This window comes from Scylla paramamosain, chromosome 1 (assembly GCF_035594125.1).
Source record: "Scylla paramamosain isolate STU-SP2022 chromosome 1, ASM3559412v1, whole genome shotgun sequence".
NCBI classification, from domain to species: domain Eukaryota; kingdom Metazoa; phylum Arthropoda; class Malacostraca; order Decapoda; family Portunidae; genus Scylla; species Scylla paramamosain.
This window is the reverse complement of record NC_087151.1, coordinates 28,111,674-28,131,848: the sequence shown is the minus strand read 5'-3', so window position 1 is coordinate 28,131,848 and position 20,175 is coordinate 28,111,674. Positions and strand designations below refer to the sequence as shown.

At 38.1% G+C, this 20,175-nt stretch overlaps 1 protein-coding gene across 1 annotated transcript in view; it reads right to left on the bottom strand.

Moving 5' to 3' along the window:
* The window catches only part of LOC135102855 (carboxypeptidase D-like), a 28,162-nt gene extending 8,865 nt beyond the window's left edge, over positions 1-19,297 (bottom strand). Inside the window, exons 1-18 of the mRNA XM_064008450.1 lie at positions 18,805-19,297; positions 16,055-16,284; positions 15,073-15,242; positions 14,222-14,383; positions 13,036-13,186; positions 12,816-12,898; positions 8,681-8,915; positions 7,868-8,019; positions 6,615-6,806; positions 6,303-6,388; positions 5,509-5,709; positions 4,828-5,067; positions 4,004-4,170; positions 3,179-3,443; positions 2,295-2,508; positions 1,460-1,619; positions 883-1,114; positions 370-478 (exon numbers count right to left, since the gene is read on the bottom strand). Coding sequence (XP_063864520.1) covers positions 370-478; positions 883-1,114; positions 1,460-1,619; positions 2,295-2,508; positions 3,179-3,443; positions 4,004-4,170; positions 4,828-5,067; positions 5,509-5,709; positions 6,303-6,388; positions 6,615-6,806; positions 7,868-8,019; positions 8,681-8,915; positions 12,816-12,898; positions 13,036-13,186; positions 14,222-14,383; positions 15,073-15,242; positions 16,055-16,284; positions 18,805-19,272 — 3,517 coding nt within the window. The 5' untranslated portion in view covers positions 19,273-19,297. The remainder of the gene's footprint in view (positions 1-369; positions 479-882; positions 1,115-1,459; positions 1,620-2,294; positions 2,509-3,178; positions 3,444-4,003; positions 4,171-4,827; positions 5,068-5,508; positions 5,710-6,302; positions 6,389-6,614; positions 6,807-7,867; positions 8,020-8,680; positions 8,916-12,815; positions 12,899-13,035; positions 13,187-14,221; positions 14,384-15,072; positions 15,243-16,054; positions 16,285-18,804) is intronic.
* Between the last annotated feature and the right edge of the window lie 878 nt (positions 19,298-20,175).

Sequence of the window (20,175 nt, the reverse complement as noted above, 5' to 3'; positions counted from 1 at the left end):
CAACCTAGCTATATAGCATGTTTAAAAAATACCACAGGGAGCATCACTCCATTTTGCAAATTCTGGTCACACAACTAAACCAGCTCTCTCTCTCTCTCTCTCTCTCTCTCTCTCTCTCTCTCTCTCTCTCTCTCTCTCTCTCTCTCTCTCTCTCTCTCTCTCTCTCTCTCTCTCTCTCTCTCTCTCTCTCTCTCTCTTTCTCATCCTTCATTCATTCATTCATTCATTCCATCTCACTCGTCACCAATTGGCATCATTGCATACCATAATATCAAAAAACGATGCTGATGTAAGCATCACATAAAATAGTTAAACTTATCTACACAGCACTATTTTTGTAACTCAACTATTATCTCAATATTTGGTTACCTTGGTGAGCAGCATGGATGAAAGATAACAAGGAATCTTTATTTTGTTGCCAGATGGTCTTCAAAGTCCTCCCAGGAGGATAATTACAACAGCTCACATGTGCAGCAATCTGAAAAAGCACTCCAATCTGTATACCAGGCTGAGATCCTCCTTCAAGGAGGAATAGCTGACACAAGAATATTAATATAATCATATACCAGGCTGAGATCCTCCTTCAAGGAGGAATAGCTGACACAAGAATATTAATATAATCATAAAGGAGAGTCCACAGACTCCTTGCTCCATCCCTATCAGTTGCCTTTAATAACAATGAAAAAATAAGGTAATAGCATTCATCCAAAATGACTCATAAACTACAACAACTTTCTACAGCCCACTGCCAAGGCAGTTATTTGGTTCATAACATCTATACAGCATCAATAATCTTTCTATCTAACTGCACACAACAAAAACTAGACACATTACTTCTACATCACAGCTTTAAGTAGCAAGTAAATTGGTAGCATAACATACCGTGAGAACGTCTGGAATATTTTCATAGGTATAGTCTAAGAGGGAGTTCTTGTACACCCCTAGAGCTTGACCATGAATGACCCCTGATGGAGCCTGTGAATCGAGGATATGGCACGGGTTTTCACTCAGCAGCATTGTTGGGTGTGTCCGGGCATAGGACTCTGTCAAAAACTGGAAGATGTTCTCATGTGGCGTGGTGGGTGGGTTTGCTGTGGGATTATCACGAGGAAACCTGTACCACAAAGAAAACATGAAAAAAATATTAATTTTCTCTGCTCAAATAAGACAAGAGGGATTTAGCTAAGTGATAGAACACTCAAACAATGAGATAATAAAGTGTTGGAACACTTGTGAATATGCATTGGTGCATGGATACAATAATATGCAACAAGCACAAGTTAGAATCTCTCTTGCAAAAGGAAATACAAGCAAAAAGGAAATACAAGCAGTTTTAATAGAATATCAAATATCCTGCCATTAGCCTAACTGTAAACCAGCCAGCAAAGACATAACAGTCCTGGGATAGAGATGCCTATGACTGCAGTTATAACATATGCAGTAAATATCCATGACCCACCTCATGAAGATCCCTCCAGACTCAAGGGATAAAACTGCATGTGGTTGTATTTGACTCATCATTTTAACAACAGCATAAGCATAAGCATTGCTAACTTCTGGTGAAAATGAGCCTCCAACTTCAGTTTGAAGCTCATCTTTCTGGCTATAGCCACACATTCCTGAAAAAAAAATGGAAAACTGCCAACACTGTAACATAATGTTTTGAAAGCCAAAGAAGAGCTACAAATATATATTCCTCTCCCTCAGAATCAACCCACAGTATCCCTTACATACTATGAAGACCACCAGTGCTCCTGGGGTTAATGTTTTAATCTAGGTGATGAAATAACAAAACAATATATATATTACTAAAATGTGATCATATTTTCCTTGTTTATCATGCTGTAGCTTTCCTTGTCTCTCTGCACTTCTGATGAAAATAGCTCCTCAATGACATGATGAAAATCCCCAACCGAATGGGACAATTATGCTATGATACATGAGAGAAAGGAGAAAAGGAAAATGAGAGGATCCGAAGGTGAATGTATGTATTAAAGCATATAAGGAGAGAATGGAAGGGCAGGAATAAAGACTTCCATTGTAACCATTCCCTAAGGACAGTTCTTAGGAACATGTGTAAGACATAGATAAGATAGGTATAAAGATAGTTTAGCAAAATTATTCTATACACCAAAAGCAATTCACAGCAGCTGCCAAACAGTTCTTTAGATAATTCTTTCCCTTGTATCCTTCATGAGATAATTATTTCCCTCATATTAAGTAATTTGCATTTCATACCTTATCTCATTGATCTTAATAATAAATTGATGGATAAAATGAATTACAAGCATTACCTGGTTTAGCATTGTCAAAGCCATCAACATCAACAATTGGTACTAGGAATATCCTGGTGTTCTGGAGCAACCTCTGCATTTCCCTGTGCTTGTTGGCCCAACCAGCAGCCAGGTGCCGGGCCAGTCGCATCACCAGCTCTCGCCCCACTGGCTGTGACCCATAGAGGCCACCAATCACCATGACACGCACACGATTGTCCAAGCCATTCTCAATCTTTTGGAAGAGAGTGAATGGGTTACAAGTTATTTGCAGTAGGAAGTCTTCTCAAGGGGATCTATGTATTTCAACTCTCAAATAAATGGCTTATATGAGAAACCGAACATAAATATTAATACAGGTAAATTTTAAAAAATAATATATATATATATATATATATACACACAAGAAATGGCTTAGTGGTGTAATCTCTAATACTTCTGGCTCACAACCTCTCACACCAGTTCTAGTTTTATTTTTCAGCCACTGCTCATCTGTCATTCTCTCTACATGCCCAAACTGTCATAACTCAATCACCTAACTCTCATTCAACATTCACTTTTCATTCATTCATTCATTTAATTAATTCACTTTTCCTTCACACTTCCTCATTTTTCACATGATCTAAATGTGTTACTTTGTATGTTCCTCACACACCTCAGTGCATTACACTGTCTGATTTATCTCATAACACATATATCTAGGAATCTTCCAACATTCATAAACAATTACTCTGCCAATCTTCAAACACTCAAATGCAACTTTGTCAATGCCTCCTACACTTCCTCCTCCTAGATCAAAAGCAAGTACAGAAACTAATAATGAAAACATAATTCTATACCTATCAACAGCAAGTCTTTCAGAGAATATTAATAACATGAAGCAGGGAACAACATGAAGTGCTTACCTGAACACCCATCTGTAGAGCATGTAACTTCATGCTCCATTCATTATCATTGGCCAAAAATTCAGCAATATCTGGGTGCTGATTTTCAATCTCTGCCATGGCAATATTTATTTCTGAGTTGGTAAGATATTTTTGACCAAGATTTTCATTTAGACCAAAGTCTTCTTGCTCTGACCACACAGCAGAGTTGTCAGCCTTCAGTGTGAAATTTTCTTGAACAGCCCAAAGGTGTGGCACCTCCACAACTCTATCTTCAGCTTCATACCTGAAATATATTTCATTACGATAGACAATTATTATAATTCATCTTTTTAACAAGTGGCTTTATTCATGAAACAGCATTACTTAGAAATATGCAATTTATACAAACTTGATTATATCATAATTTCATCTGATGACCATAAAGAACTGGTACATTTGGGTGGTTGGTTGACAGATATTAACTCTTTGAATGCATACAACACTACATACATATATACATACAACACTCTTTCAATTCACAACACTAAAAACATTTACAAGAAAATGCATAAAAAAGAATAGATTTTGCAAAATCTAGTCAGTACAATGTTTGCAGATGGCTGTAGAAGACATATCTCATAGTGGTTAGTGATTAAAGAAAGATGTGTCAAATTGCAGTGAAAGGGTTAAACATTTAGATATCTACAAAGGACTATCAATTATAATGACCAGATTTGGTCCTAGAAGACTCAACTACTTCCAAAGATGAAGATAATCCTGAGAAGCTATCAGCGACATCAAAAGTCAGATAAAAAGAACACTAAAAAGCATTCTAGAGAAGTTCCAGCAATACAAACATCTTACCCATCAGCATAGACTGTAATGAGGTGTTTCCCTGGCACAAGCAGTCTCCAGTAATCCCCATCAGCAGCAGAGGTGACATCATGGGCTATGCCAGCAACAGAGATGGTTGCATTGCTGATTGCCTTACCATTTACATCCAAGACAAAGCCATTCATCCCAGTGTGTACCTGCAAGATGCAATGGTATCATTATCTCTCTCTCTCTCTCTCTCTCTCTCTCTCTCTCTCTCTCTCTCTCTCTCTCTCTCTCTCTCTCTCTCTCTCTGTCTGGACTCCCTTGGTATATCCCCCCTATGTATCTATCTATTTATATACACACACGCACACAGAGCATAATGACATCACCCTTAAAGGGACAAGTTACATACATCAATCATAAATGAAAAAAATAGATGGGAGCATTCCTAATCACTTTGCTGAATTTCTCTCAGTCACCTTTTACATCATGGAAGAGAAAGAGATACATTCTCTTTGTATAGTTAACCTCCCATGGTGACTGCATCTTACAGACCACAATGTAGGGATATACATGAAATATGGAAAATGTAAAGTAGGAAAAACATAATGCTAAAATATTTTAAAGAGAGGAAGGGGAGAGTAAGAGGAAGAACCAGAAAATGCAAGAATAAACATATGAATGGAAACAAGTGAAAATGTTTGTTATACCAGTTCAACAAACTGACAAGACTCTTGGAAGTGATAAACAAAGTCATTTACTTAATATAATGAATCTAAAATAATAAAGATTACTTCAATCATAGCAAATAAAAAAAAAAAAAATGAAATCCAACAGTACTTTTGCAAGGCAATGCAAGTTTGACTCACCTGCTCCATGTATGCCAACAGAGAGTTCTTGTTTTCCATCCAGTACCTTGGCAGCTCCTCCACTAGAGGGTATTTGCAACAAGCTACTTCCACAGTGATTTCGAAACAATTTGAGTTCAAGTAGTTCCAGTCCTGCATACCTCCAGATACACTGTACCACATGGCACCATTGGTGATTCCGTCTTTGAACCTTATGATCCTGGAGCCACAGGGTGTTCCCTTTACCATGAAAGGATGAGCCTGAAAAAAAGAAATAAGGCTTAAGTTTGCTTACATTCATAAAATTAATCATAAACCATTGTCATGTCTGCAGGAATGGAAAAAAAAAAAAAGACAAATTGGAATCAAGATCCTCATAAAATATTTTGAGTTATATAGGTACAAAGTTATGACCTAGTTAATGCAGGCATGTTTTATTATGAAGAATGCCTAAGCCAGGTGATTCATATATTTTATTACACAATACAGTATAGAGCACATAATGGACTGCATTTTGTTGTATAAGCATTTGAATGTTAATTATAGCTAGTTCCTATAAGGAGCCTAAGTTATTTTATGAGTTATTAGAATATACCCTTGCAAAAAATCCCAACAATCTTCTTTTTTATTTTATTTTATTTTATTTTTTATTTATTTATTTATTTTATTTTATTTTATTTTATTTTTACATTTTTTACTCACAAAGGAATATGCTTTAGCCAGCTTCTGGAAAACATCATCATCTGGATTCCTGCTGTACTCTCCACTTTTCTGTTGAGGGTTGTCATCCCAGGGGTAGTTGGCCACAAGGGAGCCCCCGTGAAGGTTAGCAGACAGCACAAATGGGTACTGTTTGATCCACTCCATGACAGCCAAAGTCTCCGGCTGTCTCTTGAAACCCTCCTGGAACAAAACATGATAATAACAAAATTCTATGATTCATTTGGCACTGAAATAACATAGGATGATATACCAAAAATAGTGAGTATGATAAATACAGAAAAGGGTCAGGTAATGTAAAAAAAATAAATAAATAATTGAAGTCTTCAAGTTACTTTATCCCATTTTTTATCCTCTGAACCACATGATACTGACCAATTCCTTTAACATCAAGCAGGGAAATGATTTGAAACCATAATCTGAAAAATTCAACCATCTAAGGCATATCTGAATATCTACAAAAATGTGTCTGCAATAAGAATTTTCTTTTCCTATGTGTGTGTGCATGTGTGTGCACGTGTGTGTGTGTGTGTGTGTGTGTGTGTGTGTGTGTGTGTGTGTGTGTGTGTGTGTGTGTGTGTGTGTGTGTGTGTGTGTGTGTGTGTGTGTGCGTGTGTTTGTAATTTCTATGTATGTTCAACAATAACCAATTTCTGAAGGCAAAAGCTGTCCTTACACTTTGGTAGGAGTATTAACACAGGCAAAATGGCATCACATATGCAACACCAATCTATGAATTTCTTGACCCTGCTAGCATGCCTCAAAAAAGTGGTTACCTTATCCATTACAAACTGGGCAGGAAAATCTCGGTTCAGGTCAGCATTATTGGCATTACTTCTACCCAGAATCCCGTCACAATCTCCTGTAAGATAAGTGAAACCATAATTTATATTTCCTTACATTAATTTTTCATTAACATAAAAAGAAATACGGTAAAAGTCTGTATATCAAGTATGATCACATCAGTTACATTTCATGCACTTTCTTTCCTTATACCTTTCTCAGGTGATATCCACAAGTACTTCACATTTTGATCATTAATTATACTTAAGAAAATAATCAGTCTGAAAAATATCAACATATTATACCTTCTTCAGAAGCTTCAAAACCATCTGGGTTCATAGTGGGCATAATGTGAATCCTGGTGTTGTTGACGAGGGTGGTGATGCGTGGATTCCTGCCATACCCGTCCAGTAAGTACTGCATCAGAAGCACCAGCACCTCACGCCCAACTACTTCATTCCCATGCATGTTTCCTATGTACTTGAACTCAGGCTCACCTGCAATGAGAAATTATCTTACATTAGTGTCTACAGCTCAATTAAAAGTTTTAGGTGTAGACTTACCATCCACTTTAGTACAGTATACTGCTCCAAAAATACCTCCTTGCAACTAACATTATCTCAACACCACTCATTCACCCTGTTCATCATCTTATCATTAGTCTAAAACCTCTCACATCCAATCCAGTTATCTTCTTCCATACTCTCTTCAACCTCAAACCATTTAAATGCTCTATGCTTTGCTTGGCCAACCAACTCTTGACATAAGTTTTCCTTGGAACATCCTTGTATCTCACTCCATGCCCACGTGTTCCTTAGACACTGCTTCAATTGCTTTCATTTTTTTTTTTTTCTCATGCCTCTGATCTCCCTTATTTTCAATCTTTTCTTTTCTCATGCCTCATGTTCAATGTTTCAGTTCCAATGAATAAAGCTGATACCACTGAACTGTCATGTAATCTTACCTTTGAAATGTGTGTGTGTGTGTGTGTGTGTGTGTGTGTGTGTGTGTGTGTGTGTGTGTGTGTGTGTGTGTGTGTGTGTGTGTGTGTGTGTGTGTGTGTGTGTGTGATTCACCTACAGTCATCTGTTGGTCATCCAGCCAGCCATTCCCATAGGGAAAGAGCTCAGAGCTTATAGTGACAGATCTTTGGGTAGGACTGAGACCACTGACACACTCCAAACTGGGACAGTGAAGTCACAACCCCTCTGGTTACATCCCATACCTTCTTTGCTGCTAGGGTGAACAGGGGCTACACATTAAGAAGCTCACCCATTTGCCTCACCACGCCCAGAATTCGAACCCAGGCCTTCTTGGTTCTGAGCCGAGCGTGCTAACCACTACACTACACGGTGTGTGTGTGTGTGTGTGTGTGTGTGTGTGTGTGTGTGTGTGTGTGTGTGTGTGTGTGTGTGTGTGTGTGTGTGTGTGTGTGTGTGTGTGTGTGTGTGTGAGTCAAAGGTGCCCAATAAGGAACTCATTAAAGTAATCCACTTTTACACACAATAAAGACTGATAAATAAAGTTTCAATAAGTAATTCCAAGGCAAAAAACTCACCAGGTTCATGGACGCCAGGGTTGTCAGAGATCTCTAAGACAAACAGCTCTCGGCCTTGCACACTTGTTCCAACAGAGTAGAGGCGAGTGAGGTTGGGATAGTTCTGGGACAGCTTCTTCATGAAAGCTTCAAGGTCAGGGTAGTGATGGTACCTGCAAGGAGTAAACTATGAATTTCCCAGTTTACTACAAAAAAATATCAGAGGACACATGATTTTTTTTTTTTTAAGACCTTGCCCGTGTATTGCTCTTGAGGTATAACAGACAATATCTACTACTTTTTTGTAACAATATTCTCTCTCTCTCTCTCTCTCTCTCTCTCTCTCTCTCTCTCTCTCTCTCTCTCTCTCTCTCTCTCTCTCTCTCACAGGACAGTGCAATTACATGCTTTATCCTATACTAGCAGATGGGTCAAAAGCAGGCTTCCACTCTTAATGGACACTAAAGTCAACACTCAATTTAAGTCAGCAGCCAGCATAAAAAGAAACAATCTAAATAGGTGAAGGGTGCAATATCACTACCACTCTCAGACAGCTAAAGGTGCAAGCTTGTTCTAAATTACAAATATCTTAGTATGGGTAAACTCTGGTAAACTCTGGAACTCCCTGCCTGCTTCTGTATTTCCTACTACCAGTGATTTGAACTCTTTCAAGAGGCATGTTTCAAGACAGTTACCCTTTAATTTTTGATGACAGCTTTTGACTCTGTTTGGGGATGGGCATCTCAGTGGGCCTTTTTTTTTTTTTTTTTTATTTTGTAACCCTTGGCTGGTACCCCTCCTACATAAAAAAAAAATTCTAATCTATACTCTTACTTAAATGCTGGTGGTGTGAGGAAGCCTTCATCTTCTGGACGACGAGGGCGTGGTGTGGTAGTGGTAGTGGTAGTAGTGGTGGAGCTGGTAGTAGTGGTGGTGGAGCTGGTGGTGGTGGTGGAGGTGGTTTCCTCTTCAGTGTTGGTGCTTGTTTCTGGCTCAGACTCTACTGCTGCTGCTGCTGTGGTGGTCTCTGAGTCCATTGGAAGTGTTTGTGCTGGGAGTGACTCTGTGGCTGTGTGGAAATCAAATGAAGGTTTATAACACTGGCATAGTAAAAAATAAATATAAGGTGATTACTTAACAATTCTTGGCTGTAGATTTCACTGTAGCACATGACAATTTATAAGACTGGAGCACAAATACAATACTCATACAATATACATAGGCAATACAACATATATGACATGTCCAAACAATACATATCACCAGAGTATTAGGCCACATCTAAAGATGCCCAACATACCCAGCGCAACACCATCACACAAGACAGATACAATAAACTGAACCTCTCTTACCAAATCCCCTCCTCTAACTGACTGTCTTCAGCCTCTTTCTTAATGCTGCAATGTTACATCTCTTGCTATCTTCTACTTTTATGTTCATGCTAATTGCTCTTCTGATTTTGCTAACTGCATGCCTCCCCTCCTTCCATGGCCTTGCTACACAAGACTTTCTTCTTTTTCTCACCCCTTTTCTGTCCATCTCTCTAATGCAAGAGTTAACCAGTATTCTCAATCATTCATCCCTTTCTCTAGTAAACTCTGGAATGCCCTGCCTGCTTCTCTATTTCCACCTTCCTATGACTTGAACTCTTTCAAGAGGGAGGCTTCAAGACACTTATCCTGTAATTTTTGACCAATGCTTTTGATTCTTGTTTGGGGATCAGCACATCAGTGGTCTCTTTTTTTTATTGCAGTTATGCTGTTCTTAGCCAGTAACCCTCCTACATAAAAAAATAAAAAAAAAATAAATAAATAAAAATATTGTTATGTTTGAATGCTTTCTTAAAGTATTATTGTCACTGAATCTTATGGCTGTAATTTATGCTCATTTTATGTTCCTTTTGATGCCTTCCACAGGTGTCCCTCCAATGCACTCATTAGAGTGTGAAGAAAATGGATATGCCTATCAAGATTAAAACTGTCATGGCTACTTTCCACGTCATTCCTATCATTATCATTTCAAACTTGTGCATATAATGCTTTTATTTATCCAATTTATTTGTTATCATTTTCATGTACTTATAATTTTCTATTTATCTATTTTCTTTTTTTCTGCTGTGGAAGTTATTATTAAATTTTCATTGAAAAATGTACACAACTCAGTAACAGTGAGATTTAAGGTATCACTGTTACTGTTACAGTGAGCTTCTGCACACTAAAAAAAAAAAAAAAAAATGGGAACTGTCTACCTCCCTTAACAAGGATTATCAACTTGGCACATTAGTAAAACAAACCATCAATAAATTACACGCACGTCACTAGGTAGATGGTTTGTCACTGACAACGCTTCATTATCTAGCTCTCATCCACCAGCTACTGACCAAATTCAACAAAAATTCATTTCCTCCTAACTTACACATATGTTAGTGTTATCCGTGAGGAGGAATACACCTAACAAGCAAATATCATTAATCCTCAATCTAATTACATATATGGAATAAGTCTAAGGGTAAATCCCAGTTATCTGCATTTTCTTTTTATATTATCATACCATTGTCTGTTTAACAGGATTTTACTGCATATTGTAATTGTAGTTTTCATCTTCTAATTTTGTTTTACTCATCTTGTAAATCAGGTGCAATACTGTTACATGTCTATCAATATACCTGACTGAAGATTATCTTCAAAATTGGTAACTATGACAACATGTCATGCCTTGTCCCAGTGTAGGAATAATAATAATAATAATAATAATAATAATAATAATAATAATAATAATAATAATAATAATAATAATAATAATAATAATAATAACAATAATAATAATAATAATAATAATAATAATAATAACCTTTCACAAAACACACAGAATGTAGCAACAGCATCCTTCCAACTCAGCTGGAGAATGTGCACCCACCAATCCCTACTGGATGTTTTCTTTTTTTTTACCAATTCTCTTGTATCAATATGGAGCCCTCAACTTATATAGGAAATAATTACTTCAAAACACAAAAAATAAATTAAAATTTCAATAAAGCTAGTGCAAAATGGCATTGCAGTGCTTAAGATAAAAGCTCCAAGCTTCACTCACCATCACACAAGTCAGACAAGACCACACACTAACATATAAACACTCACATGAATGATTAAACCATAAGAGGCTTACACCTGCTGATGAGTCATTAAACCCTGATGTATGCTGAGAAGTGGTCCATGATGAAGGATGCACACTGCCAGCCTGGAGTGACAGCATGCCACTACTCACAGACGGAAGCTGCCTTGGAGGTGCATCAGTCAGCTGCCCAGCACTACTTAATGACGGCAACACTACTGTGCTTGAAGGCAAGTCTCTCCTTGCTGGAGGAGACCAGTCACTCTTCCTGTTTATGATTCCATGATTAACCACAGTAGCTGGATCATGTGTGCCATTTGGAGGAACATAAGATTTTTCATCCATCTGCTGAGTCTTAGTTCCAAGATCTATTGCCTTTACGTGTTCATGCTTATCACCAGCACTTGATGCCACAAACAATGTATCCTCCACATACTTTCCTGGTGCTGAATTACTTCTTTTCTTAACTTGATGATATAATGATTTCTCTCCATGCTCTAGTAGTTCATTGTTTGCATCATCCCAAACTTGTTTTTTTGGGGTCAGCAGTCTTTCAATATGATTACCTTTGGCATTCAAATAAGAGAATTTTTATTTAAAGAACTAACTCCCTACCTTATGTTTTATAATTCCTGAAAACATTCTTCCTTTTTTTCATATCCATATTTAGTATCAAACACACTGCCTTCCTTCTAGGCATAAGTTCACTTGAACTGCAAACATTTTCATACATGTCCTAATGTACAAGTATCATGCTTGCTTTGTTTATGACATGATGAACTCAGATGAACTCATAAACCTTAATACTTTCAAGACTCAATACAAAGTAACAGAACTTCAATGTTTTGTTGTTCATCTATGTGACACAGGAACTGACCACATGGTAAGTCTATTTGCTGATGCAATGATAAAAAGGCTAAACTGAGCTGACCTATGTAGTATTAGAATCACATGGTAGGTACATGCTTTGGCTGGAGAGTAGTGTGGTCATAGTAATGGCTAAAAGGCTCTAAGTTGTTGTTGGAGTAGATGGGCATCTTTGACTGAATGCTGCTGTGCTAGGCTTTGTACTGGAAAGTGAGTCCAACCAATTAACACAACTGTCCTACATGTCACTAATGCCAAAGTCTGAGCTACATCTATCAATAAAACACATGAACTACACTCTTGTTCTGGTCTCTTTTTTTTAATCTCTCTCCTCACTGCTACTTGCATCATGACAACAAAAATATTCTTTCTATGATACACTAGCTTTGATGGATGGGTTTCTGTTCTAGCATTAAATTCTTTCAGCCTTTCAACTACTGATGTGGCCACAGCATCTGCCCAGATGATACTATTTCACACTGTCTCACCACTCCACATCCTATCCATGATGATGCCTGTCAAAACCTGGATAACTTTAACTTCACAGTAAAAATTACCCTCACAAAACATGAAGGATCATATGAAACTCAGCATAAGGAGAATTTGGAACTGGAATTGAATTTTTCATGAACCTCAGATGATATGAAACATGAGTATCTCCAGTGTTCGAATTTCACAAAAACTATCATTATCGTGATCATATAAAAAAAACTAAAGTAAGAATTTCATAAAAACTACCATAATCACATAAAAAAAAAGTATAGTAAGAATGTACATATAATCTTGGTGACTTACTGTACAAAAATCAAGTTCACAATGAACAACAAACAAGAAACTGGATTTTAGTGTCATTTTTTTTACTTGCTATACGATCCTTTTTCCTTACTGAGCTCTTCACCTACTTTTAATATAGCCTTATATAAGAGTGTATTGCCTGTTTAAACTGGAAGTAAAAATTAACCATCAGACTGTACAAAAAGCTCCAGCTCACCTGAGGCCTCCCGCTTCATCTTCAAGTCCACACGAGACACAGTACCGTTCACAACTACAATCTTCTGTCTTACTGTCTCGTACCTGCAAAAATAAATGAGGAATACATCAAAAGTGCATATAATGTCTAGATCAATGTATTTATTAGCACTTCATATATCCTGCATCCCACAAATCCAATCATAAACCATCAATAAGTTATGAAGGGCTGCCACACTCACCCATAGCCTCTAGCAAGGAGAGTATACTCCCCAGGCATAAGCAGCCTCCAGTACTCCCCCTGGTCTGAGGTGGTGACATTATAATGGAGCTCCTCAACACTCACATACATGCCTTTTAGTCGTTCACCAGTGTCAGCGTCTTCCACAATACCTGCAAGAAAAATGTTGGCTACTGATATATGCAACTAGTTTTCATTATAAAATTTTCCCTTCTACAATTAAGATGAGTAGTGTTATGCAAGAGACAACAATGATTCAGCAGTGATTCTTCTGTCATGGCCATCTTCAACGGAAGAGTTCTCAAAAACAGGCATCAGCCATCTACATTTGGAATACACTTCACATGTATGGGGGAGGGTTTCACTCACACTGCTCTTTCAGACAATGTGGAATCAAAAGCTTTTCATCTTATCAACTCTAACTGACATCTTATGTCCTCTAACTGACAGTCTTCAGTCTCTCATTGCTGCAATATTGCATCTCTTGCTATCTTCTGCCACCATTTTCACACTATCTGCTCTTCTGATCTTAATAACTGCATGCCTCTCTTCCTCCTCCTGTGGCCTAACTGCTGCACATGATTTTCTACTTACACTCCTATTCTGTCCAGCTCTCTAATGCAAGAGTTAACCAGTATTCTCAATCATCCATTCACTTTTCTGGTAAACTCTGGAACTCCCTGCCCACTTTTGTACTTTTCCTTCCTGATTTGAACTATTTCAAGAGGAGTTTCAAGACTCTTATCCTCAAATTTTTGACAAATTTTTCTGACTATCTGGAGACTGGCACTTCACTGGACATTTTTTTTTTCCTTTCTTCTTTTAATTTTCTTGCCCTTGGCCAGTACATGTTCCATGTAAAAAATTACATTAAATTACATTAAATTAAATTTAATTTAGAAAAAAAACATATAACTAAGATTATTCAGATCCATCACTTTTACCAATTAAGTCAGGTAGCAACATTAGCAAACTGTCCTTCAACAACCATCACAGTGATGGAGTGAATCAACTGAAGGAAGAATCAGCAAAATAATGTGCAACACTGAGCAAACAAGACAATAGTAAACTTTTAAATAAGCTACACTCATTACAGAAACATCACCATCCTGTTCCTGAATGTTACCATAAAAAACTAATTGTTCACAATCCCCACATGAAGCAAGTGACCACAATGCACCACATACCTTTAGCTCCCATATGCACCTGTTCCATAAAGGCAAGGAGAGATTCCTTGTTGTTGGCCCATTCTTGAGGGAGTTCAGAGGCCATGGGATACTTGCAGCATGATAACTCAAAGGTCACTTCAGAGCATGACCCAAACACATAGTTGAAATCCTGCATCCCTCCTGCAAGATAAAAAAAAATATATAGATTCAATGAGGTCCATCCATTCTCTTTGTCTAGGTGCTTTCAACTACTTTGGATATTGATCTATATCAATCCTCTTGGAGCAATTGCCACAATGTTTTCATGTGCCTCTGGTTGCAGTGGAAGAAAATAGACTATTTAGAACATTTTCTTCACTATTATGATGTGTTATTAAACTCTTCACTAGGCTTCTCCAGTTACAAATTCTCCTACTTTCTATCCTATCATTAATATCAGGTTTGTAAAACCTCTCCAAAATATTTGCCAGCTCTCTCATTAAGCTAACCTTTACAACCATGCACACCTTTGGCAACAGAAGAAACTCTCAGCAATTAAATCATGTCCTCAAGACCTATATCTGGTTGTGAACACACTTTTTTTTTTCTTATCTATGAATTTGCAATTATCTGCAATCCTTAATCTTTTCTTACCTAATACATGAGTAACTTTTATATATATATATATATATATATATATATATATATATATATATATATATATATATATATATATATATATATATATATATATATATATATATATATATATATTTTTTTTTTTTTTTTTTTTTTTTTTTTTTTCCAAGACAATACAAAGTGCATTTACTTCAAGAGAAATAGAGAAATACAATTTTTACTAGGAAAGTAAAAGCATACCTGCACCTTACCTTCAACATCATACCAAAAAGCACCATTAGTAACTCCTCCTTGGAAGTTATCACCTGGACAAAGGTTTCCCCTAAACATGGTGAGATGGTTTGCGGCATAAATTGATGCCAAGTGATGGAAGAGCTTCTCATCTGGGGTTTTGCTTTCCACACAGCAGTCATGATGAACACTTGGAAGAAATAAAATAAAGAGTTTCAGTATCATTATAATCAGTCGGTGTAAATGTAAATGGACAGGAATTATATTCTTGAGCCTTTTCCATGATAAATTCGACAACATCATATCCAATACAAAGTCTTCACTTATTCCTCTCCATTCAATCCATTCCTTGCACATTTCCTTCCCTGACCTTTTGTTTTCTCTCTCAAGTTCTCTACCATAGTCTTTTCATTTCATTCACTGTTTTCACTTAATCAATTAGATCCATTTTGTCATTTTATCCTCCCACATTACATCTGAATGCAAAATTTTCTAAAATACCATCTATGCTTCTTCAGTAATACAGAAAATTACTTCAAAAGTTTGTAAATTACAAAAAGTTCATGTAAGAGCATTACAAATAATACAGGCAAGAACAACACTAATGAAACTAGTTTCACAGATCCACATATTAATAAGAATTGGTCACCAGAGGCAGTACAATGGTACTTCCATTTATATCTCAACACATAATTTTAAAAGTATATTTCATATTACTCACCTAAACTCACTCCTCCATTACAATAAGGTCCTTACAATGGTACTTCCATTTATATCTCAACACATAATTTTAAAAGTATATTTCATATTACTCAGCTAAACTCACTCCTCCATTACAATAAGGTCCTTACTCCCATCCCAAGGCACTACTGACTGGCTGAGATATCATGGAAACATACACCAATCTGTCATATTAAAAAGCTAAAATGAAGAACTGATATTTGCTGCACCCACACCACAGACTCCACTATACTAAACAAGGACTTTTGACCTCTTACTTACGAAGTGTCATCAAAAGGGTAGCTGGCAACTACTGAGCCTCCGTGCAGGTTTCCAGAGAGAACAAAGGGGTTGTGGAGGATCCAGTCCATGACTGCCAGTGTTTCAGGTTCACGGTTGGAATACAAGTACTCTTCTGTCAAAGTTTTCCACTGTGATGGAAAGTTTCGGTTGAGGTCAACGTTATGGGCATTCTCTCTGCCGGAGTGTCCGTACACATCACAGGCTCCTTCCTGAGGATAAAATCATACAAATTAAATTAATTGGAGCATAGAGTTCCAATAAGAAAGGACAATATTGTGGATTAGAAGCACCATCCCACAGACAAGCAAACTGTATTGCCTGCAGCCAACGCTTGACCTGGTCTCCTATGAATCAGAAGACATACCATCACCACCTCTGGTACAGTAGGTCCAGTTCTCTTCCCTCATTCCCATCTGGTCACACAACATATTGTGCATGAGATCCATGTACTTGTGGCCAGGCCCTCCAGGAGGGAGCACACATTGGCATGCCTCCAGCAATGTTACTGGGTAGCTGGAAGGACACTCATCCACAAACTGTTTTGATCTTGCATCACCAGTTGCAGGGTTAATGGATATCGGCCCAATAGAATCAAGGCAACCTTCTCCAGGAATTTATTGTGCCATGGAAACCGCCCTTCAGTGCTACCAGTGCAGACTGTTTTGGACCCTTCACCATATCTCAAGGTTGGAAAACCTTGAAATGCTACAGCTGCACATCCACATGCTTCAGTAATATAAGCATCCACCTGGAGATGCTCCACTCACTTGATGCTGATGCCGTTCTCAACACCATCACTTGTTTCATGGCTTGGAAAGGGTGCCAGAGAAATTTTATCTCCAACAATGGCACCAATATGGTATCCACCAACAAGGAGCTGCACACTGCCATCCATAGCTGGGGGAATCCTCCTGTGTGGACCAGAATATGCACCACAATGGGATTGAGAGAATGATCTTGCTCCCACTGGTGTCCCACGTGTAGTGGGTGTGGGGAGGGTGAGATTCAGTCAGTACAGAAGGTGCTTTTTTCCATTATGGTGAGCATTGTGTTGGCAACAAGTGAATTATGACACTGTTCTGTGAGGCTGAAACCACCTTGAACAGCAGGGCCCTCACCACTATGTTGCCTGACAGTAATGACCTGGAGCACATGACTTCCAATCATATCCTTTGGGCCTGAGCCACTGAGCAGACTCCCCTTGTGGAATTCCTTCCTGACACTACTTATCAGTGCCACTGGAAGCATGCATAGGTGCTGGCCAACCACTTCTGGGAACAGTGCAGCTGTGAGTACCTGCACCCACTCTGAATGAAGCAGAAACATGTGGACCACTCCCCCAGTTCTTCAATTGGACACCTTGTTCTTCTCATCAAGGATCACCTTCCTCGCAATCAGCAGCATCTGGGCAGGATTGCCGCGCTCTTGCCTGGTTCTGAAGGCCTCATCCATAAACTCCAAGTCCGGACTGCAACTGATGACCAAGGTGTGCCTCTTGACAGATGTATTTGTTGCCAAAGTACCATGGGTGAGCTTCTTTGTTGGGCTCATCTGCCCAAGGCAGGGGGGTGTATTTGCATCAGGACAAATAAGTTATGGTGACTCATCCTCTCCCATATGAGCCCATTAGAGCTAGTGATAAGCTGCTCAGGGTTGCAGATGGGATCAGCTGGGTCACCCAGGGCCTATGAAATAAATACACCCAGTAGGAGACAAAAACAATTATGTCCTGTGATGCCTCAAAACACAAGACAGTCCCCCTACAGTTCTCACCCTCATAAACATCAAAGACCAGTTCTGTGATAACAGTGGATGCAGAGTCACACAGTGCAACACACTCAGAACAATACACCTATAAAGCTGCATGTGTATGTAACATCTAAGGGGAGTGATTTGAGGTAAGTGGCACCACATGTTATCACATGCCCATATTATTAATTATATATATATATATATATATATATATATATATATATATATATATATATATATATATATATATATATATATATATATATATATATATATATATATATATATATATATATATATACGAGTATATCATTCATCCCTTTCTCTGGTAAACTCTAGAACTCCCTGCCTACTTCTGTATTTCCACCTTCCTATGACTTGAATTCCTTCAAGAGGGGGGTTTCAAGACACTTATTCATCAATTTTTGACTACTGCTTTGACACTTATGGGACTGGCATTTCAGTGGGCATTTTTTTTATTGGATTTTTGTTGCCTTTGGCCAGTGTCCTTCCTACATTAAAAGAAAAAAAAAAAAAATATATATATATATATATATATATATATATATATATATATATATATATATATATATATATATATATATATATATATATATATTATATATATATATATAATTACATACTCTAAAGATGAACATTATATGCAAGTGACTAAAGCAGTATCTTTAAGAAAACAAGAAACCAATATGTTAATGCATAATTGATCTGTATTGCTCTACTACTGACAGGTTCACTACCTCTTCCAAAGTGAGTAAAGGCTTAATTAACCCAAGCAGCCATCATTGGTGGCTACAGCCATAGTCCAGTTTTTTTTTTTTTTTTACCTACAATCATTTTCCCCAATGATTTATGCATTTGTATATAATAGGTATTTCTTGGTACTTATTAACTGGAATGTGCGAGATCTTACAATCTAACCAAAACAAATTTTAACATGACCCCTTAAGAAGACTCACCCGTGCTATCTCAAAGCCATCAGGGTTCATGGAGGGCATGAGGTGAACCTCAGTGGTGTTGAGCAGCTTCACCACCCTGGGGTTGCCCTGCTGGTAGGCCAGCACCAGGTACTGGGCCAAGGCCACCACCAGAGCTCGTCCCACGGCCTCGTCACCATGCATGTTGGCCACATACTTCACCATGGGCTCACACTCATCACGTTGGGCTACATTTTCGCTGATCTTGAGCACTAGCAGGTCTCGTCCCAGTACAGACTTGCCCACACTGTAGTGCTGCACCAGCTTGGGGTACTGGCTGGCCAGAGCCTTGCTTAGCTCCTCCACATCCTCATAGTGGTAATGGTGACTTAGGTCTACTCTACCTATATCCACAGCACCAATCAAAGGCCTCTTGCGACTCGTGGATAGAGTAGTACTTAAATTTAAGAGGCTTATTAAGGCCAGCCAGAAGGCCACCTTAGCAGCCATGGTGTTGACAGTCACTGTGGCTCGTCTCGCTCTAGGGACACGTTCTTACCTCACATCTGTTATACTTCATTACATTGCCTTACCTAATATCAACCCCATTCTGTATTTTCTGTTACCAAATGTAAGGTTAAAATGTAGTTTTATTCAAAATCAACATCGTTAAATATGAAAAGAATAATATTCAAGATGAGTCATAAGTCAACATGAGCAATCCCAACAGGACTACCAACCTCTCTTTCTCGGTAATGTCTAACATCTTATTCTCTTAATTCGCTGACGAATCACTTAGGAAACTCACGCTTCTGTATACACTCATCCTTAGTGAAAATACCTCTCTATTACGGATCACCCTTTTCTATCGCACCAATGTTCAATGGCACTCAGCTGATGCGCCATCCCGTGGGTACCCTGCTGTTCCGTATCTGCCACGTAAATTTCCTTAAGAGAGTTTCTTATTATCATCAGATAGGCCGTGAAATTGCTTATCTGGAAATTATGTTGATAATTTATGAACTACAGGAAAAGGCAGTGAAAACATAGTACGTAGGTTATTGTTAAACAGACCTCAACGGAACTGAGGAAGTAGCGATCTCTCTCTCTCTCTCTCTCTCTCTCTCTCTCTCTCAGGCAGTTTCCCACACCATGCCAGTGTTTGTAACCACGATGAGATAAACCAGAGTATGTAAGCGTCTTCTTCCTCCTACCATCCAGTTGTCCTGAATGTGTTCATATGAGAGAGAGAGAGAGAGAGAGAGAGAGAGAGAGAGAGAGAGAGAGACTACTCATGTTCTGAAAGGTATCCGGTTATTTCGCCCACATGCCATTTCGCCACACTATGGAATCATTTCCCCCATGGGTAATTTCGTCCACACATATTGGTTACAAGTGGCTTCATATTCCGTT